Source organism: Brachionichthys hirsutus, chromosome 15 (assembly GCF_040956055.1).
Source record: "Brachionichthys hirsutus isolate HB-005 chromosome 15, CSIRO-AGI_Bhir_v1, whole genome shotgun sequence".
Taxonomy (NCBI): Eukaryota; Metazoa; Chordata; class Actinopteri; order Lophiiformes; family Brachionichthyidae; genus Brachionichthys; species Brachionichthys hirsutus.
The window spans coordinates 854,920-877,069 of NC_090911.1; the positions used below are offsets into that span (position 1 = coordinate 854,920).

The 22,150-nt window shown below is 46.2% G+C and overlaps 2 protein-coding genes across 2 annotated transcripts; both read right to left on the bottom strand.

Annotated features, from left to right (window-relative positions):
• Nucleotides 1-272: 272 nt before the first annotated feature.
• Nucleotides 273-16,550, bottom strand: LOC137904288 (lysine-specific demethylase 4A-like). The gene is made up of 24 exons (XM_068748449.1): nucleotides 16,433-16,550; nucleotides 15,335-15,503; nucleotides 14,861-15,036; nucleotides 14,625-14,739; nucleotides 14,353-14,546; nucleotides 14,046-14,095; nucleotides 13,852-13,955; nucleotides 13,622-13,759; nucleotides 13,294-13,477; nucleotides 12,818-12,851; nucleotides 12,470-12,648; nucleotides 11,741-12,333; nucleotides 10,396-10,485; nucleotides 10,141-10,258; nucleotides 9,876-10,051; nucleotides 9,440-9,653; nucleotides 6,607-6,686; nucleotides 5,350-5,405; nucleotides 4,786-4,894; nucleotides 4,000-4,191; nucleotides 2,711-2,881; nucleotides 2,469-2,588; nucleotides 1,431-1,523; nucleotides 273-1,330 (listed from the first exon to the last, which is right to left on the bottom strand). The coding sequence occupies exons 2-24, from the start codon at nucleotides 15,473-15,475 to the stop codon at nucleotides 1,193-1,195; spliced, it is 3,465 nt and encodes a 1,154-aa protein (XP_068604550.1). The 5' UTR covers nucleotides 15,476-15,503; nucleotides 16,433-16,550; the 3' UTR covers nucleotides 273-1,192.
• A 3,021-nt stretch (nucleotides 16,551-19,571) lies between these two features.
• On the bottom strand, nucleotides 19,572-21,556 carry abhd8a (abhydrolase domain containing 8a). The gene is made up of 4 exons (XM_068748791.1): nucleotides 20,760-21,556; nucleotides 20,505-20,675; nucleotides 19,872-20,088; nucleotides 19,572-19,784 (listed from the first exon to the last, which is right to left on the bottom strand). Exons 1-4 carry the CDS (start codon nucleotides 21,554-21,556, stop codon nucleotides 19,572-19,574), a joined length of 1,398 nt encoding a protein of 465 aa, XP_068604892.1.
• Nucleotides 21,557-22,150: the final 594 nt, after the last annotated feature.

The following is a 22,150-nucleotide window of genomic DNA, read 5'->3' on the forward strand; positions in this document are numbered from 1 at the left end:
CGTTTCGTGACAAAGACCCTACAAAGTATGTCGCCAGTGTTACAGAGTAAAGATGCAGCTATAATCTCACGAAGGGTTGAATCTGACAGATCCAAAAGCCCGTTTTTACTGCAACCTTTACAGCCAATGCTGAAAAACACAGAATAAATGCCATCGATGACACAGAAATTGAACCAAACACACAATGTGTCCTCTGAGGAACCAGCAACCTTTCAGGACCCGATCAACAAGGCTATTTTACGCGAGACAAAAAAGAAAATAACCAACTTACTACTTATTTGTTTATTTTGGATCAAAGTATAAATTGTAAATGTCCCGAGAGATCAATAAGGGTTTTTGTTTGGCAAGGGCTTTATCAGACTTTAAAAAAAAGAAAAGGAAAATGAACCTAAAACTTAAATACGGCGTCTTAAATCCTGCCACATAATAAATATACATACACTTGAAGATTTCTGCAGATTGTAAAAAGGACATGGCAAAAATAGCTTTGTTCCCAAACGCAATGCACTCGCATAAATAAAGTGTAATAATAATAAGATTAGAGCTGTTTAGAGAAACATTCATCTTTAGTACAACTACCGTGTAAAAATGCGCAGGTTAGGCCTTTAAACCCGGCCGAGTTCTCTTCTAAGATCACAGCAGAAGCACGAAACAACCTACAAGAAGAACCGGAAAACGTTTCGAAGGGTTGAGAAGAAAGAAGAAAGAAGAGGAGACACAGCTCGACTTTGCGGTTCCAACAACATCGTTCTCTAAGGGTCAAAATGAAGGGCTCTAATCTCATTGGAGTCAACAGCTGATTGGCTCAAAGTTTTCATCCTCATTTCACAGCGCAATCGTCTTCACTCCATATCATCACAAATCATTATAAGTCTGTGAGGCACGTGCAAACAAACATTCATAGCAGGAACCGAGTGTTTAGCTGAGAAACGGTGGCACAGGAAGAAACGCCAATCGACTCCATGTTGAATAATTCATTACGGCTTCTTCCTGAGAGAAATAAAATAACACGACACTCAGACAGTTGATGTTAAGCTGAGGTCTAACAATCGTATTTAATGCACACAAGCCATATAAATATGGGGGAAGACAGACGGCGGGGAATGAGGAGCCTCAAACGGGGGGGGGGGCACACAGACCTACACTCATCTATGTCGACTGACAAGTGGGGAAAGAAAGAGAAGACATGAAGTCAGTCCATCATTGCTCGGTAGACGACGGGCTCGACGTAGTCCTCGCTGTACCGAGAGTTGATGACTCGTTGCCTTTTGGTGTCCTGCTTGACGTTATTCTGTGTAAAGAGCTCGAAACGCATGTCTGAAGCCACCGACTGAGGAGCAAGCACAGTGGAAACAGGAATTAGACGTTGCTGGTTCTGCATCTCAATCTAGAACAGCTCCCCCGGGCACTAGTAGGCGCCGCTGCGTTACCATTCGGGACTTGACTCGTTTGGGCAGATTCTCCTCTGGAGTGTAGATGTCTTCTCGCTTGACGGAGATTTGAGATCCATCTTCAAACTCCACCTGAGTGCACACACACACACACACACACACACGTGAAACATTCCTACAACGTGGATGAAGTTTTCATGTATTTGCATAAAGCAATTTAAGTCCTTTATTCAAGCTGCAATACGAGAATAAACACGGCTAGTAAAAGGAGAACAATCCATCTTCATGACATTCAATGTGTCATAAAGTGAAGTAAATTAATCTCTATTTAAATATCACCTTCAAAACAGATGATACACAATGCTCTACATCAGCGGTCCCCAACCTTTTTCCTGCCACGGACCGGTTTCATGCCGTGAATTTTTTTCGCGGGGGGGGGGTATAAATAAATATTTAATATCAATATCTACTCTCCATAAATTGTGGTCCCAATGATTACTTCTGTCCTTCATGGTCTTTTGTTTCATAAATTCCACATTCTTGTCTTTTAATCCAGGTTCTTGTCTTTTAATCCGGGTTCTGGTCGCAGGTTTGAACCCTTCATTGCTGTTAACGGAGCGAATCAGCTGTTAATACCCGAGTTTTAAGTCTTAGTCCTGGTTTCTCCTCTTGGAGGTCGTCGGCGCCTCTTCTTCCTCCTCTTCTTCCTCCTCAGTAGGACTTTTCTCCTTAGCAAAGAAGCGCTCCAAAGACTTTTGTTTCTTTTTATTAATTTTCGCGAGTTCACGGCTGTTTTTTTTAGCAACGTATCAAGACGCGATTGTTACGTTGGAGAAAATCCGGTCGTTTTTCAAAATAAAACACCTTTTAGACGCTAATAATCGATACAATGGAAATTGTGTACATTAGTTGTTCTTTCTTTGCGGCCCGGTAACAAATGCCTCACGGACCGGTACCGGGCCGCGGCCCGGTGGTTGGGGACCCCTGCTCTACCTAAAGCAAGACAGGCCGTCCGGGTGGAATTACAGATCCACGCTGGTGTTTCAGGCCGATGGAGCAAACAACGGGGGGCTTTACCAGGTACATGGAGATGGAGTGCGACTTCACGAACTTGGCTCCGTACGTCTCCCCATCCGTCCATCGCACCTTCACAGTTGCACCTTCGGCGGGCGGCCCAAGCCGGACACAGTCGCGGCTCTGAAAAGACAGCAAATGGTGAAATTGGTGCTCGTTCGATTACGAAATAAACCCGCTGCTTATTGACATCATGCACTAAAACTGATCCTTTTATATTTGATCTGAAAACAAGCTCCACTCACCTCAATGTCTTCCGGGAAGAGATTGTCGCTGTAGGAGCCGTCATCGAACACAACTTCATAGAAGGTGGTGGGGCTCAGTTCCATCACCTCGCTGTGGTAGAAGCGGCTGTTTCTGTGCTTAGCGATCACCCGCTGCCCCAGCGCCAGCTCCCTCATGGAGGCCTCGTTACGCTGGCAGACAGACGGAGCGGAGCGCTACGGTCAGACGCTTATCACCGAGATAAGTGCAATAAACAGCGCGAGCCCATAAAGATAACAGCAAAGATTAGCCCGGCGTAATGACCACGGGAATATTTGAACAGGTGGTGCAACGGCGGACTCGCAAAAAGGTCCACGGCTTAATGCCGCAGCGGGAAGGAAGATACCTTCACAGCATTCAACAAACTGACTGGAAACACTGTTTGAGACAAAAAATAAAGCGAGCTTCACTCGTCCAGTTCATGCGTTCACCACTGGAGGGGCTCTGTGAATAACGTCTATTGCTAAACGTTTGTTTTCATGGTTGTGGAATCTAAAAATGTAGTTATTTCGGTTGTAAACCACGATCCAGGGAGGCTGAGGTGCTTCTAGTACAGTAATATCTCAGAGACACGAGCAAACCGGAGTCAAATCTGGAGACAAGTAACTTCCAGATGCTAAACGGCCGAGCGCTGCGAGCTAGCTTCACTCGTTCACTTCAGGCATTCACCACCTTCCGTACTCGTCTCCCGCGTTGCGTTTCCATCACTGACGTGATTCTGGCCGTATCCGAGTTTTCCTTATACGTGATTGGTCCAAAGAAAGCGAGTGGTGAGGACAAGTAGAAAGAAAAGACGACGATGGAGAGACGCAGGAAACTATCCAGAATGACCGTGGCGTCCGCGGAAGACATGTCTTCACGCCAGTACGAGGAGAACATCGGCGATATGTACAATCCTCAAACAGAAGGATACAGAATTGGGTCGTCGGGTCATATTATTTACACTTTGATGTGTTTTCTGTTTAGATACTCGTAGTTACACATGAATGTAACTGCAGGCCTGTAAATGGACATTTCTCTGCTGCGTAGGAACGGATTCATTGAGTTTACATGATTTATTATGGGAAATAGAGCTTCGGTTTTCAAACAGTTTTAAGGAACCGTAATCAAATGAAGTTAGACGGCCAGCAACAAACGAATGTATAGAAACTTTAGTTTCTTCTTAATAAACAAAAATACATAATACAAGATAAAATCCAAAACCCTGTAAGCTGGAGCTGATGAAATGATCCGACCTTTAAGGTGCATTATTATTATTATGGTATGTTACCTCCGGTATGGGGGGCGCTTTGTGTCTGTGGCAGGTGATGAAGACTATGAATGGCCAGTCGGCCGGATGCATGAGGACGCCAGCTGCCTGAGCACAGGTGGGGTGGAACGCTGTGGGGCAGCGGCCGTGGGAACACTGCACACAGCAGCCAGTCGCCTCCCTCCTCATCCGCTTCCTGCAGTACACACACTTCTACCAGAGGGGCAAAACACACGCACGTGGAGGGGTTACGGGGGCAAGAGGCACAAGGAAGTGAACGAAGTACAGGGGAAGGAAAGGAAGGAAGATAAAAAAGATAAAAAGTTACCAAAGGGAGGAGAAGACAGAAAGTCAGAGAGACAAAGCGAAACATAAATATAGGAAAGGAAAGTTACAGCAGCTCCTCTGGGTAACTTAAAGGGCTTCTGCCATTACAAGGACTTACGTAGAAAGGCTACTTTGTATACCTGATCCTCGCACCAGACAGGAGGAGCCCATTCACAATCACCTTTAGAATCAGCGTCAGAACATTTATCCTCTAGTCACTGATAAAATGATGAACCCCAAAACACAGCGACCCGAATCCGCTCTGCAGACGGGTCCAACAGACCCGACTCAAGTAGGTAGACAGACTTCATGATCAGAGGAAGACGTGAAGCAGAAACATTTACTTCCAAGCACAAAGAAAGAAAATGCACATTTAAGTTCCTGAGAAGTTTGGCTACATAGTAAAAGAAACGGCACCGCAACTCGTAACCTACGCTAACCTACAGAACCGCAGGCCCCCGAAGCAGCGGCGGGTCTTACCAGTCTGAAGCGTGACAAGGGGACAGCGGAGAGGTCGACGGGCCCGCGCTCAGTGACGTCGACAAAGCGAGCTTCCAGCACCGTGATGGCGCACAGAACATGAACCCACCTACGCGAAAGAGACGTCAGGCAAACGGCTCCACGCAGTCTCCAGGAACACGTCAAACAGAACCAAACCGGCACGGCTGGAAGGGTCCGCTGTGGGAAGCCGAACCCAGCCGTAGCATCGATGCCGCTCATCCGACACGTCTGCACCGAGCCCAAAGGACAAGAACAGACATCCGTCCCAGCCACATCCTGTTCACCCTGCTGCTGTCCGGCAAAAGACGCAGAGCAGTCCTCGACCAAACTACCCCCCCCCCTTAGATTTAAAGAGCACAACAGCAGAAAAACAATGGAATAATCTACCGCGACTCCCGTTTCAGTGACCAGCGATCGTTACAATGAGGTCATTGAAACGGTTGCTTTGGACCAGGCGGCACCGCGTCCCCATTTAAAGCGGGCCGTGAGAAGCATAGCGGATCGGTAGCCCTTAGCGCTCCGAGAGGCTTTGGGTTTACCTACTTGTCGTTGTTGGCTCTCTGCAGCGCACCGCCTCGCAGGGAACACAGGCAGCAGTCCTGCAGGAGCAAAGCAACCAAAAGCTTTCATCAGCCCGGAAGAAAGGCCTCCACACTCACAAAACGTACACACGCTGTCCTGCAGCATCTGTGAGACAGACAAGAGGGACGCTGTCCTGCAGCATCTGTTTGAGAGAGAAATGAGGGACGCTGTCCTGCAGCATCTGTTTGAGACAGAAATGAGGGACGCTGTCCTGCAGCATCTGTGAGACAGACAAGAGGGACGCTGTCCTGCAGCATCTGTTTGAGAGAGAAATGAGGGACGCTGTCCTGCAGCATCTGTGAGACAGACAAGAGGGACGCTGTCCTGCAACATCTGTGAGACAGACAAGAGGGACGCTGTCCTGCAACATCTGTTTGAGACAGACAAGAGGGACGCTGTCCTGCAGCACCTGTTTGAGACAGACAAGAGGGACGCTGTCCTGCAGCATCTGTGAGACAGACAAGAGGGACCCTGTCCTGCAACATCTGTTTGAGACAGACAAGAGGGACGCTGTCCTGCAGCACCTGTTTGAGACAGACAAGAGGGACGCTGTCCTGCAGCATCTGTTTGAGACAGAAATGAGGGACGCTGTCCTGCAGCATCTGTTTGAGACAGACAAGAGGGACGCTGTCCTGCAGCATCTGTTTGAGACAGAAATGAGGGACGCTGTCCTGCAGCATCTGTTTGAGACAGAAATGAGGGACGCTGTCCTGCAACATCTGTTTGAGAGAGAAATGAGGGACGCTGTCCTGCAGCATCTGTTAGAGACAGAAATGAGGGACGCTGTCCTGCAGCATCTGTTTGAGACAGAAATGAGGGACGCTGTCCTGCAGCATCTGCTTGAGACAGAAATGAGGGACGCTGTCCTGCAACATCTGTTTGAGAGAGAAATGAGGGACGCTGTCCTGCAGCATCTGTTAGAGACAGAAATGAGGGACGCTGTCCTGCAGCATCTGTTAGAGACAGAAATGAGGGACGCTGTCCTGCAGCATCTGCTTGAGACAGAAATGAGGGACGCTGTCCTGCAGCATCTGTTTGCTATTTTGACCAGATATTTCATACGTGTCTGAGAACTGCGCTAACTTGTGGAAACAGTAGAACACGGGACCTTTAATGTACGATCACATAACAGCAATAACAACTCCGTTGCTGTACTCGTCAACTGCATGAGAAATGACTTTTGTTGTGATTTCAGATCCTGCTGTAACATTTACTAACCTCCGTGACGGCATCAGCCTCGCAGCGGGCGCACAACCAGTCATCGAGGTCACGTTCATCCCCAGACGCTCCATAGCAACCTACACAGGACAAAAAGGAGGCGTCAACATTTGGCCCAAAGTGGGGACGTTTGCAACGTTCACCGAGGCACTGACAGAGGAACAACGGCACCAAGCCTGGTCTCCTCCTGTGCAGCCGTCGCTTCATTTAAACACAAATGACACGTAGGAATATCTGCATTTAGAAAAGAGCACCTGTATCAAAACAGTGGCTTGCATGCATACAGGAAACAGGAAATAAGAGCAAAGACGACCTTCTGTGTAAATACCTGAGTGAGGTACCTCTCTTTGAAAGAGACGAGGTCTAAATATAGGATTGCTGTACTGTATGGTAGTGTAATGGAAATGCCCGGATATACGGTGTACTTCAATACCTGATCATGTGACATGACTATGCCCTGTGGTAGAAAACCAAAAAGGTTATTGAGTTACAACAATACTTTAGAATGTGTGAATTAAAAGATAATTCTATTTATATATCTATTTCATATATTTACATTTTATATTTATAATTAGAAGTTGAGTCTACTCATTTGTTGACACAACCTGCTCTCTTGACGCTCCTTTTTTCTCCGTCACTATAAAATGTTTTGCCTGAATGAACTTTATTTGGAGAACTTGAACAGAAATGTGATCCTGCAAACATCCGACATGACGTTGAATTTTCTGTCCGAAGCTCTGCACTAGACATATACTGTACATAAAAATGTACACAAGAGTGGAACAATATATTATTTGAGAAGTAAAATGTTAAAATAAGCTGTTGCTATTTATCAACACGTTAAAAGAATAATAGTCATACATTTGAGATGCGCTGCGCTACGGACATTTGGCTCTGGAACGCAATGCCTCCACCGAGTGGGGTTCGTATTTCATTGAACGTTTGAGTTAGAGACTTTCAGCATAAGAGCTACTTATAAAAAGACCAAACGATCTACCACCCACAATAAAAATGCAAAACATGTAATGATTTATGAATATATTGAGAATTCTTTATATGTACAATATATGTTGGTATACCTAGTATAACTGCATGGATCCCATACTGCCCAGGACAACTCTGTACAAGTTTGGTCATCATCCGACTGATGACTTGCGCTGACTGGATTTAATCAGGGATGCACAGTCCGGATTGTCGCTGCTGACCAGCTTTCCTAACGGCCCTCACTCAGGGCGGGGCAGGGATGAGCTCAGCAATGCAGCCGAGGAGGTCGCAGACGTCCGCATGCCGGCATGCTCTGTGAACTGCCAGCTGTCTCGCAACGGCGCCTGCCTGCCTCAGATCTACAAAGACGATGCATAGATTCTGGTTCTGTCCACAGTATCTCCTGAATCTGTCGCATGGCAAAGATCATGTTAAAGATGTCACGGGCCAGGTGCGCTAGCAGGCTCTGGTGCTTTACCCCTTTGGAGCCGCTCGATGGCTTTCTGAGTTTCCTCTAGAGACGTGGGCGCTGTGGCATGATCAATGTGGGAAGGTCTGTTGAGCAGTTGAAGTAATCTCTCCAACGTTGTACTACGTCACTCCTCTCTGTCTGACAGGAGGCAAACATGGCCTCTAGTCCAGCAAAGACCTTCTTGCAGCTGTGCTCATGAGCATACTGTTGTAGTTCTGCTGCATTTGCTTCCCACCTTCACCTTTCTGAGCTCTGTCTGCACTTTGCCTCTGAGGTGCTTCAGATGCTTCTATTTGGCAGATGAGTCCTCGCTACCTGGCTCAGTGGCCTCAGAAGCCTGGTGATCTCAATTCAACGTCAGCAAAGACAATATATACACACACGAGGACACATTATGTGATGTGGATCGTTTCAAAAATGTAATGTAATTAGAATTTACATTCATTTTAATTCCTATTAAATAATAGTTTCGGCTTGAAGGACAAAGTGGCAGTTATTTACAAGTATCAATTCCATTCAGGAATAAAAGAGGAAATTCATCATGTCAATCAATTCTCTCCCCACCTCTAATAATTACCTCTGCCGAGGCGGGGTTATGCCATCACCAGCTTTGGGTTGTTCGTCTGTCTGTCTGTCTGTCCGCACCATAACTCAAACGGTTACAGACAGATATTGATTATATATTTTGAACTGAATTTTTTTGTTAACATTGTGTTGAATGGAGCTTCAAAATTTGTTTATGGAATTTAAGGTCCACAGTCATGTAAGGTGGAGACCTCGGATCCATATTGCCGATACTGTCGCGATACAAATTTGTTTTTTAATTATTATGGAGGCTTTTTCATTCAGAGAGCAGACCTCCCCCAAGCAGCTCGTTCCCCTCCTAACTGGATCTACACCGTCCACATGGTGATCTGGATCAGCGCCAGAAGGTTCTAGATTGTTCTTGGTATCTTCATACACCAACATGAAAAGTCAAAGTGAATCAGAGTTGATGTGTATGTTTAACTGATTTTTGGATCCATAAATGAAGTTTTCAATGTTAAAATTAAATATTTTTTACTAACTCCATTCTGGATCAGACCCAGAAGACCTTTTTCATGACAGTTCATATCGGACCCCTTTATGACTGCAGTTTTTGGTGATTGAATTGAATGAATATTTTACAAAATATTACATGCCTCCATTATAAGGAAAAGGAAAAAATAAAAATACATTTGTATCCAACGGGTATCCGGATCATTCTCAAAACTTAATGGGATCCAAGTTGGATGAAGATCCATCTTAAGATCAGCAGTTTTTCCTTACTCCTGCTAACAAACAGAGGCATAAGCTCCTTGGTGGAGGTAACTGTGCATACTTGGACAGTTAGCTTACTGGTATGGACGCAGACGAAGCACTGGGCACAGCTAACCAGCCGGCTGGTCCCATCCTCGGCTACATGAGGGTTAGACAGCTGTCCCTCCCCGGTGTCATTTGTCCTGCTGGCTTGAGTGTTGAAACACATTTCAGGGATGAGCGGTTTGGACCACTGGCGGCCACCTGGACGCTTCACCAAAGCCACGCAGGGACTCTGAGGACTGGACTCAGACTGGAGGGAGGAGTGGGAGAAGCTTGTTTCTTTAGCCTGTTATTTCATGCAATTATCTTCCATCATTATTTGACTGGAAACAATTCAGTCAAAGCTTTTCAGAACTTTCATCTGATGCTGGTCTGCTTCAAACGATAAGCATTTATGATATACTGTGAACGTTAACTAAAAACACTTAATGGATAGTAACGAGCTGTACTTTGAAATGCTTTGGATTGTCACCTGACGGTAGGTGTAGAACAGCAGGCAGATGGAGCAGTAGGGAGCCCGCCGGCTCATGCTCTTGTTGTACTCCCTCTCTGCCCGAGGACTGCATGGCCGGCCCTGCCACAGCCACGTTAGGGGCTTTGCCCACTCCTCCTTCTCATCCTGATCAACTTCCACATCCACTTGTCCATCTACAGACGTGATCATGTGATGAAGGACAATCACAAATGAGTTTGCATTTAGTTTGTACCTTATGTAGATGAATTAAACAAGTGGCTACCATCGTCACTGTGCACCTCTCTGACCAGAGGGTGATGGCGGGGCAGTTTACGGAGCTCTGCCTGCTGCTGCTGCTTCTTCACAATGGACTTGCAATAGGACTGCTCTTCTGACATCTGCTGGACAGAACAGGAATTATTATTGCAAGTTACATAATGGTTTTGATAGGTCTTCTGATTACGAGGCATACTGGGAGCTCTGCACTGGTGTGCAAACATGTGATTGATCCCTTTAACAGCAGCTAGTAGCCACTTACATTACAATTCATCTCATTAGGTAAATGCTTCCTGACAGCAATGGTGCCTTTCACGATGACGCCACTATCCACAAGGGGGCAGTGGTTGCTCTGGTTTGAACAGCACGAATGACGTTTTGAGTTCATGGTTCAGAAAAACGCCTGATCTAGCATATTCTGCCGCCAGTGAGACCAGCAGAAACTGCTCCGTTAGTAGAAAGGGTTAATGATGCGGTGCACGAGGAGATTAGTATTCAAAGTCAAACCAAAGAAAATGCACCAGTACAGAGCCACATCAAGGCACAGTGCCAACATTCAAAGAAGTATTATGAAGTACCGTATTTTCACACCCATAGGACGCGCCTAAAAGTCTTAGATTTTTTTCAAAATGTGCCGCGCGTCCATTGGTCCGCGCGGCCTATTTGTTGTTGTAAGGCGGACTCAGTCAGGCGCCTGGCGGAGTGATACATGCCGATGCGCTTCACCATAGTAAACTATTATGGCGTGCTGACGAAGCGGCTGCCGAGGCTGTCGGTCCCGCAGCAGAACACGGGAATAGAGCAGCGGAGAGAGAATCCAGCATTAATGAATCAATGGAGGAAGAGGAGGAAGCAAGAAGAAGACTTGCAGCAACTCGGCTCCTGCGATCGGCGACTCCGTGCGCGGCGATCTCACCGATACGGTCTAAACCGGAGTGAAGCTAGCTAACGCGCTAATGGGCTAACTAGCAAACTAGCTTGTCAGCATCATCCCCGGTGGATTAACCAAAGAACTCCAGCCGTTCAACGTTAAACTGCGGGCTGCGTGGGAGCGCTGGGGACAGAAGGAGAACACAGTTCCGCTCAGAGTGGAAGGCAGCGCAGCGCCACGGTTTGTGACTGGAGTGTAGCTGCTTCGGCTAACTGTCTGCTAGCATTGTTGTTCGCATCATTTCCGAGGCGCCGCCGCCGCACAGAAAGTGACTGGCAATGAAGAAAGGGAGGCCGGCATGTTTGACGGAGATCTAGCGCAGCTGTTCACTACAGAAACAGAGGATGAGGACTTTGATGGGTTTGATTAATGACTCTGTTTTGCTCCGGCTCTATTTTTGAAAACGCGCACTAGTATGCTTGTTTGATTGATGACGATTAAAGATGTGAGTACCAAACTCAGTTTTGCTCCTGCTTTATTTTGCGCACCTATCATGCCGGCGCCTTTTGATCCGCGCGCCCTTTGTACGTTTGAAATACCGAAAAATCAGCTGCTAATGAGACTGCGCCGAATCACCAGGTGCGTCATAAGGTCGTGAAAATACGGTACCTTGAAATACTAAATGTAACCTCAAGTATCAGGAGAATATATCGAACAATTTAAAAGAAAAACAGACCTTTCTCTTGCTGAACTTGGGGGCATCCGTCTCCACTTTGCTCGGCAGCCTGGGTTGAGCCTGCTTACTTTCAGACCTCTGGGGCTCAGGCTTGTTTTTACGTTTCTCCTCCACAAGCCTCTTAGATTCACTCAGCGCCGCGTTGCTAAGAACGATTTTGATTGCCGGCGGTGGCGGTGGGGCTGTTCTTTCGTGGCTTTGTGCGAGAGATGAAGACTGAACATGGGTGGGTGGACTCGTTTTGTGCTGGTGTTCTCTGGCATAGCTGTGCACCTGCAACTGCGAGTGAGGATGCAGCTGCCTCTCGAGGGTGTACTTCTGAACCTGAACAGTGTCTTTTGGGCTCATAGTCCTATGGAACAGCAGACTGGCTACTCCCATTTTGCGGGCGGGCTTAGCACTGGCCTCTGACCATGTCGGTGTCACCAAAGCGGATACGTGTCCGTTTCTAGGCTTGGACTGAGACACGATTCCAGGGGCATGAATCTTGGCATAATGAGTGGGGCGGACTCCGCTGTTAATTTGCATAAAGCCCCTGTGAAATGGATCCAATAAGGTGAGCTTGGTTGGAGTGACGACTAATTTTGGAGGACCTATAAAAGCAAACAGAAATGTTGCTTGAGGAAGTGACAGCGAATAATAAATAAATAAAAAAAATCTATTTTCAATAACAACAACATTCATTCGAGGCTTAGCTGCCCTACATTAAACTAGTAAAAAAAAATAGACCTTTATTTCTCTTTCCATCTTGTGATGTAGAACGCGGAGGCATCAGGCTTAGCCGGGGGCGTTTCCCGTACACCGCCACAGTTTCCTCCTCCTCCTCATCTTTAAGCAGAACCTCCTCAGGAGCCTCCAGACACAGTCTGTGCCTCTTGACCTCGATCCTCTGTGTAGTGCTGTGGTTCAATCAAAGACAGACGCAACAACAAAGAACAGAAGGTATTTCTTTCAGTCTCTGATAAGATGCTGCCCAACGCATCGAAGGCGATTGGCCGGTCGATCGCACGGCATTAAACCAAGAAGAGCTATTAGCCGGTCATCCATCCTCGCTTCACTCAAGCACCGTGCGGCCAGTCTCGAGATCTCTCCCTGTTGTCACCACAGCTGCCTCGCCCGCTCTACCGCTCCAGGAACTAATCACCTGGGTAGCAGCTTCTGACGACAGCAGAAGGCATGTGTCTGTCTGAGTCTCAGACACTTTCCAGCCTTTGCTTTGGTCGAGCCAGTCGCTCCATTTCAAGAAGATGTTGCTGTTGATTCATTCACATCAAATATCGCAGCTGAAATCAGTGGCCAACCCGACGACAGCCGCTCTCCCTTAATCCTGTCCTGTAATCCCCTTTATGGAGGTATCGTTAGCGGATATCTGTTGCTGATGTGCTGATTTCCAAGCGCATACCTCAAGAACTGATACTATGCAGGTATCCAGCAAGCATAAACTGCATCATCGGGTTTCATTCAAATAAAATCACAGAAGAGGACGTCGTTTCTGCAGGTACACACACACCTCCTCCGCTTTCCATCCTCAGCACAGCCGCCTGTCAAGCTGCCGTTGCTGGTTGTGGTGATGTCGGCCAAGGACTCTCCTAGGAACTCCTTAGCTTCTGGCGTGGGCCGCGAGTGGTCAATGGCCGCCACATCTCGCCCTGCGAGCCACGGTTCATACCGATCTGGCTGGAATTTCTTGACAAACACATCCATGCCGATCTTCACCATGTCTTTACTGCAAGAGCACTAAAACACAGAGAGGCACAAGATGACCGTGATCCAAATATTGAATGATACGAGTCATATTTTTGAGTGAACTCTATGAACATACACATTAAATCGATGCTAACAATTCAAGGAATCAATTTAGGTTAATGTTGCTGCCCTTACCAGAACTGCTTGTTTGCCGTATTCGATCCATCTCTCTGTGGCAAAGTTGGTGGATTCTGCACAGTTAAAGCCATGATTGAAACCAGCATGATAGGCATAGGGGAAGGTTACCATGAACTCGCCAGCCTCCTGAGTAATCTGTGGGAGAGTCCATTAAATAGATTAGCACCTCCAGAAGACACATTACCCACATGTGTAGTGGATATGAATAAACGGTTGTGTACTCGTACCTTATCAAATGGAATACCATATTTCTTCAGGATAGAGGGAGAGATTAGCGTCATCTTGTGTCTCAGAAAGGCCTCGCAAGTCTGGAAGCTCCCAGGAAAGAAGCCTGGAGACAGCGAGACCGGTAAATATTAGGAGTCCAGCAGGAAACATCGTAGGTATAAACACGCAGGAAAAAGATGGCCTCTTCTCTTACCTTGAGCCAAACGCTCCAGTCTCTTCCCATGCTCTGGAGGAACACAGTACCTGCACATACGTACGGGTTCTTAGTCACAGTAATCTGTTATTAGCATGTTTCGCTACGGCTGATAAAAACGTCAGACCTTCTCACTAATACGAAGCAGAAACCGCGCTTGTTCTGGGTTATTCCACACAATCACATGAATATATTTATTATGCATATGCAACTTTCAACCCGTTGCTCTGGGGTTAAAGCAACAGTAGAGATCAATGCCGAAACATATCCAGATTAATAATCCCAAAAGAGGCTGCTGAAACGTTACCATGATTTGGGCTCTCCAAAGTGCAAGTAGTTGATGCTGTAGAGGTCCATGTCCTCCGTGTGCCATGCGAATGTGGTTTTCCACATTCCAAAATACAAGTAAGGTGTGTTAACGCCCTCAATGGTGATGCCACTTTCATGCTCAACAGTATCCAGAATAGTGTCCAGGTGGCAAATGTTCCACTCGGTGACACCCTGTAGGAGTAGAGCAGCTGTGAGATCAGCCATATTGATACATATTCACAAGAACAGCACCAAACATGGTTCACTCACAGGGTCATATAGACTGCCATTAACGTCTGCCCCATATATAGGGGGGTTAAAGGTCACATTCTTCCAGTACTTCCTTTCCAGCTCCTCAAAGTCATCATAATGTGGACTACAGAACCTGTAAAACAAGAGCAGCAACACTGTAAATGAGCTCCGGCATCAACGCAGCGAAGAGGACTCAACAGATCTATAGAAAAATCGCTGAAACGTTCCAAGCACTAAAATCCTCGATGCCGTACTTGTCACTGCTGGCCATCTTGCGGAACTCTCCGACAGTCATGGCTTTCTTCTGAAAGTTGTACTGCGTGAAAAGGCCCGACTGGCCCGATACGACCTGCTGAATCGGTGCAGGGATCACCAAGTCATCGATGTCGTCGTAAGAGGCCCGAGGCTTCCAGCGCGTCGGCGGGACAATCTGGAAAGAGGACAGAACACATCGGGTCATGTCTTGTTTGTCCTGCAGGAACCAATGAGAAGACAATCTATCTAGTCATATTGTGCACGTGGGACAGAGACGTCCTCAGTTCGCAGGTAGATCTGATTGGCTGAGATTAATCTCCAGTTCATCATTGTGAGGTCGTGATACGTCAAAAATAAAATCCTGATGTGAACCGCAAAGGCAAGAACATCAATTCTGAATTTAAACATCGTTGCTGTTCAACTTTTAACTGCAATGTGAAATGTAGCCGCCGGTGCACATTAGCAGCCCTTACTTTAGCCAGGCCCGCTCTGTGCGCCCCCTGGGACTCGATATACGCAATGTAGCGGCTGAAGTTCTTGAATTCCTCAGCAGAGGGGTAGAAAGTCATGATCCCTTTGGAACCGGGGTTCTGGGAAGCCACATCGGACGCCATCCCAAAACTCAGTGGCACCTCCTGCAGACTGGAAATCGGGAAATCATCCTTCATTGATGCGTTACGTCTTATTTTCAACTCTTTTATTATTCGGAACAGCTGCAGTAATCTTGGCCTTCATCTTCATCTTCAGTGAATCACAATAGTCGGAGAATCAAGACAGAGAACAATTTATATTTCTAAATATTACTCAGTGGAAACCTACAGTATTAACACAATTAAAATATTTGGGCTCCTGGAACGATGACTCAGTCCAACTATCGATACTCAGCAGCCGGTGGTGGTGAATAGCAGAAACATTTTATACTTCGCTGCTGTGTGGCTTCATTTATCTACTGGCCTGTCCCATTGGAGACACATTAGAGACACATTGGAGACACATTAGAGACACGTTTGTCTCTAATGGGACAGGCGATGCTCGCCCCTGATTGGTTAACCCGGCGTTAAACCCAACCAGCTCCTCCATGCTGCTCTGCGAAGGAAACGCGGGGCTTGTTTCGTTTTTAGACATCTTCCCTTCCCCGCCCACTTAAAGTGTATAACTCCAATTCATTGAACAAGGATACAAAATATAAACTTGTCTGGCAACAGATCTTTTAGACAAGCATCCCGGGTTGTGTACTCCGCAGCACAGTACACAACATGTTACTGTAAGCGCCACTGCCATCTTGTTTTAGCTGCGTCCCACGGGAGAAGGTAGATTACAAGGCGACGGGATAAGACTATTTCCTGATGACGCTACGCTACATTCGTTAGCTAACACACATTCCGGTAAACGCTGTCGGTGAAACGTTACCAATAGAAAGAGCTTCCGCTCTTCCTTGGAAACAGACGCGCCCCGATGCCTGAATGTGCGTTACCTGGCTGTGAGGCAGTTCCGGCTAGTTTAGCCGTTAGCATTGGGAGCTACGCCGCTAGCGGGGCGGCCGTGACGTAACCCGACACGCACAGACTCACCAGCGTCCCTCCGGCGTCCCTCGCCCGGCTCAGATGTTGTTCGTGCGCGTTTCGAAGTATTCAGTCAGTAAAACAACGAAGAGAAGGACAGAGGACAGTTCAGCCCGTTCGAGATTACTGCCGTCTGGTGCGCACGCACAAGCACACGCACACGCACACGCAATTCGGATTTTGTTTACCGCAACACGCATGGGACGCGCTCAGCCAATCAGAAGGCCGCGCTGATGAATCGTCATTTCACGCTTAATATGTATAATATTATTTCCTTGCAGTGTGTGTAAAGGTAATAATGATCCTTCCTGTGAAGATTACTTACATCAATCCAATATTATTTAGTTTTGTTTACGTTGTATTTTTTTTTTGTCTTAATCTGACAACCAAAATAAAACTCAGCATATCCTGTCATATCAATATCACTGAAACAAGAACATTCGGCTCGTGTTTATCTTTGCATTTAATCCAAATGTCCACAAACAGACACATTTAGATTCTTCCCGAATCGAAATGGATGACTGGGGGGGGGGGGGGCAAAGGACAGGGCGAAGGGGAGAAGGTTGGGTTGCTGTGGCAGCCACAAATGTTCTTGTTTCAATGATATTGGATTGATGTAAGTAATCTTTCAACTCTTCACAGGAAGGATCATTGTTACCTTTACACACACTTCAAGGAAATAATACATTTAAATAATAAACCTTGTCAAGTACAATGTTTATGAGGATTTTATAAATCTGACAGACTTTGTTTTGGTAGATCATTATGAAAATGTCCAGTTAACAATACATATATGAATATGGATGTATCCTGTATTTATCCATTACTGTATATAGTATTTATTTCACCTTAATCTAGTCTACTTATATATATATATCAATGTGCATACTGCCAATTTTGTATTGCTGTGTCTTGCTGAGTGTTGCTGATAGAATTTCCCTCTGGGATTATTAAAGTATTCTAATTCTGATTATACAATGTTTGCAAATTTGGTTTGCAATCGGTGGCATGAAAGTTAACCAGACTAAAATAATCGGTACATTATCACTAATTGACAAAAAGCACATGTTATTGCAATAAACAAGCATAAAGTCCTGTAGACTGTGAACATCTGTTTTATTTCACACCATGAAAGGTGTGTTCATACTTCATACACTGAATCTATATGTTATATGCATCTACATTCATACATAACAGGAACACATTATTGTAGTGACAAACAGATAAAGCACATATGAGCACTGACAACGTTTATATGCACACGTGCAGCATAAGAGACGTATATGTGCACCCTGTAGTCCTTATAGTTTCACTGACCTTGAGCACAGGAGACATACACTACATTGCGGCAGCAGCACTTGTTTGTTTTTGAAAAAATAAATCAAGAAGATGTAACATTTCTGAAGTGCCAGTGCTGGGTCAGATTATTTACGCACTGTTTTTCCTAGATTTGTGTTCCAGTTGCATAAGATTTGTCATGTTACATCTGCATCCTGCCAAAATACACTTAAGACAAATCATGGTATGTAAAAATGTCTTTTTCATTTCTTTTGTTTGACTTTAAAGTTTTGTACACCCTTAAATCCATCAAATTAAACAATCCAGTAAACAGATTAGCGATATAGGCTAACATTTAGCCTGCACTATTACTCAGACCTTGCTAATAGGATGGATCAGAGAATAGAAGAGGAACATAGTCCTGTTTGGCATTTATATACTTCAAGGCTGAAAGCACTCAAGACAACGACAATTTGTGACGGTAATTGCTGTTATTCTCGAATAAGGGCAAAAATAGTACTTTAAATAGCACTATAATGTGTGCTTGAACAGCCTGAAACAGCCAGCACCCCTCATGTTGTGGAGCCATGCAGGGCCTCAGGACATCGCACCCTTACCCGGTTCGGCTATTAGCTGTATTGCTGTTAGAAAAGAGGACCTTTTGGCGTCCATGTTTGTTCTCAGTTGTCAATGAATGTTGTTTCATTTTCGTGCACGGATTAATTGATTACATTATGCTTGCTATAGACACAGCGTTTTGGATTTATTTTTGTAAGAGTTCCGTGAATGTAACATAAATTGCTGCAATTTGGAAGCAGGTGAACCGATTATGTCGACAATAGCTGTGATTCTGATTCTCTATGTTTGAAATAGTGGACCCTGTACACCGGACAGATGTAAGTCGATAGGTGTCTGACCATAATGTAGTTTTTGTGTGCACATGATGCGATTTTTTAATGGTATTTTGCATGTAAACTGGTGTAAATGCAATGTCTTTAACCATTTGCCCAAAATCATCCCATTAGTATTTGATATCAGGCTATTATTATCAGCACTTTTGCTTTATTATTATGAGATGTCTATCACAGCCATGATGATAAATATGTAATTCTTCAATTCATTACATATTAACGAACCAGGTACCTCCTTGCTGTGCGATGACAGCGCTAACCACTACGCCTGTGCAGAGGTTGCATGTTCTCCCCGTGTCCTCGTGGGTTTTCTATGAGTTCTCCGGTTTCCTCCAAAAAACATGCAATTTAGTGTGTGCATGAACGGTTGTCTGTCTCTGTGTGGGCCCGCAACGCATTGGCGACACGTCCGGGGTGTACCCCGCCTCTCACCATTAGCAAGCTAGGAGCTCCAGCAGACCCGTGGAAAATGGATGGAGGATAGATAGATAGATAGATAGATAGATAGATAGATAGATGGATTACATATTAACGTTGCACGCTTTGAAGGCAGTTCTAAGAATAATTTGTCAACGTCATTTGCAGAATAAATATGATAAAGCGAAGGAAATTCAGACCCCATTTCATGAACCTTGTGCTTTCTGCATTGATCAGGAGTCATTTGTGGTCCTTCTGATGTCCAGGTGTCATTTTCCAAACATACAATAACACAATGGAGCATAATTTGGTATCAAAAAGCGAAGTAAAGCAGCACATCAACTCCTTTCATTTTGATGTCCTGGCCTTCTGTCTCTGGTTAACCCTTGCCTGAGTCCAGTTTGATCTTTGTGCACCAGTGTCCTTCTGCATCCTGAAGATATGGCCTCGCTTAGAACAGCGCCCAGCCAGGGAGCAGCCTTCCGATTCCAAATCTGGCCTTCTGCTTGGTTCTGTGATGAAAAACTAGTTTCCTTTTTTGCTTATTTGTCCATAGGCCTATCGGTTTTGAGTGCTTGGAGAGGGTCACGGAGAGCAGCTGTCTTCTCACTGTCTGTCTTGCTGCGGTCTTTTCGGGTCATGTCAGGCTCCCAAAGGAAGAACTCGTGAAGGAGGGTGTTGACGGTGTCGGGGCACTCCATCATGACCATGTGACTTCCCTCCTCAATGACTTTTAGGAATGCAAACAGAAGGATCTAGAAAGAAGGCCAAAAAGAACTGCGTGACATTTCATATTCAACTTCAACTTGATGATTGAGCACTCAGGACCAAATATTCTGTACCTCTGCCATGCGCTGGTCCTCGTCCATAGGCACAAACCTGTCACACATCCCATGGACCAGAAGGATGGGAGCAGTGAGCTCGGCATGGTAGACCTCGTCCCCTTCAGGCCAGTACTGTCCACTCATCATGGCTCGCAGGACAAATGGAGACACGTTGAAGGCATTGCCCTGCTTCAGGAGCTGCTTTTCCTTGGCGCCCTGACGGGCAAATCCAGCTCTGAAGGGAAGCAAAAGGGCAAACGATTCATTCATAGTCCCACTTATCTGCAGTCAGAAATCACAGGTGTTGCTAGAGCCTGGTCCAGCTGGCTACAGGTGAGAGGCGGGGCGACCCCGGACCAGGCGCCGGGGGGGGGGGGTTTAAACGCTGGAACCCAGGGCATTCTAAATGGGAGGTAACAACACTACCCACTGCACCACCGTGCTGCCTGGAGAAATGATTCTTTATCATAATAATAATTATTGTTATTACATTATGTGATTTGCCACTATGTAAATACATGTGAGTTGGCTCAGGCGGGTTCGGTATAGAATTTGATGATCATATTTTCGGCATTAATTCCAGGAGGCTTTTTGTGACGGTGACGTTTCCCTGTCAGCAATGCTTTGGCACGATTCAGAAGCATCGCTTACTTGAGGAAGCTCCAGGCCAAACAGGGCGACAGACAGTGCAGAACACACGGCGGCAGCTGGAAGACGGAGCACAGGCTGGGCTCGAGAGCTGTCGGACCCCCTCCATTGATCATCACAACCTTGTGCACCAGATCAGGATACTCATGAGCCAAAAAGGTGCAAAATGACACTCTAGATTGAATAAGAAAAGGAATAGCGTGTTAACGACATTATAGTCGTACGTTCTCCATAGATTACTATAAAGGGAATCCTCACCCGTATGAATGGCCGATGAGAATGTTGCGTTTACGAGCATATCGCTTAAAGATGGCACGGAGGTCTTCTGCAAGGGCATAAAATGTATAAGCTGCTGCAATCTGGGGTGCAGTGCTGGCGCCATGGCCTGCCAGGTCAGGCGCAATGACCTCATAGCCCAGTCGAGAGAAGAAGTCCAGCTGGCTGCTCCAAATGTCGAGAGAACCTCCCACGCCATGCACGAAGAACAGGGCGACGTCGGACTGTGTCCCTTTGCAGCTCGAGATCACCCTCTCTGAGTTAATTACAACCGTGCGCTTGGGTTTGCGGCGGCGGCGCCGAGGAGGTGGAGCAGGCTTCTGTTCCCCGAGGGGTGGAGGGACCGGGGGCGGCGCAGGGTTTGGGTCAGGGGAAGATGGCGTGTCTTTGTAATTCACCAGCTCAACCTCTACAGTGCTGCACGGCTCCAGGTCGCCGTCTTGGCACTGCAGGATTTCTGAGTGCAATACGTCGCCAAGATTCTCAATCATCAGCTGGCCATCGCGGTAGACGGTGATCTTCCTCTTGCAGTGGACGCTGTTGCTCTCTTTGTTAAAATCCTCATCACCAGAGTCACCACCTGTCTTCTCCTCGCCTTGCTCATCTGTAGCTACCAGCTGACGCTCTGGAATTATGTGCCGCACCCGCAGGACTCGCCCAGGTTTCACCTCAACCGACTCGAATCCATCAGCGGGTTCGGACGACTCCAGAGGCAGGACCAGGCTGGCAGCCTTCCCAGTCAAGCAGCACAGTAAGCCCTCGGTGATGCTGGTCAGCATGGCGCGTCCCTGGATAAATAGCAGCACAGAGGAACAAAAAGCAAGACGTCACTCTCAAGTAATCCTAAATACAACTCAAGAAGAGAGAGCATTATGCAGGTTTAGAACAGGCACAAACAAAGTGACGTGTTTGTGATGAGTTCTTCACGTAGATAAATAAATGAGTTCAGCTTTACTTCTTGACATAGTTCCAACAAATTTGAATAGAAAAATGTAAGGAAAATGAGGGTCAGCATTCAGCCCCTACAATAATCGTATAGCTTTTTCCGAGCAGTGCAGTCGTCTTCTTGATCCTATAATGTCACAGCCAATGTTGGGTAAAAGGAAACACAGCAGGGAACTTGGATGCTTTCAGTTCAACAGGCTCCAAACTGTTACACAACAGATGGGAAAACATGCTACCAACCCTTATAAAGCTCTACCCACACACTCACCTGGATGACTAAGCAAGTCAATACTCAGAAATTACAAGTTCACAAACAAGCAGCATCAAATCAATCCTGATACCATCATGAAGCTGCTTACAGTAATAAACACACACGCACACACACACGCACACGCACACACACACACACAACCAGTCAAACATTTGGA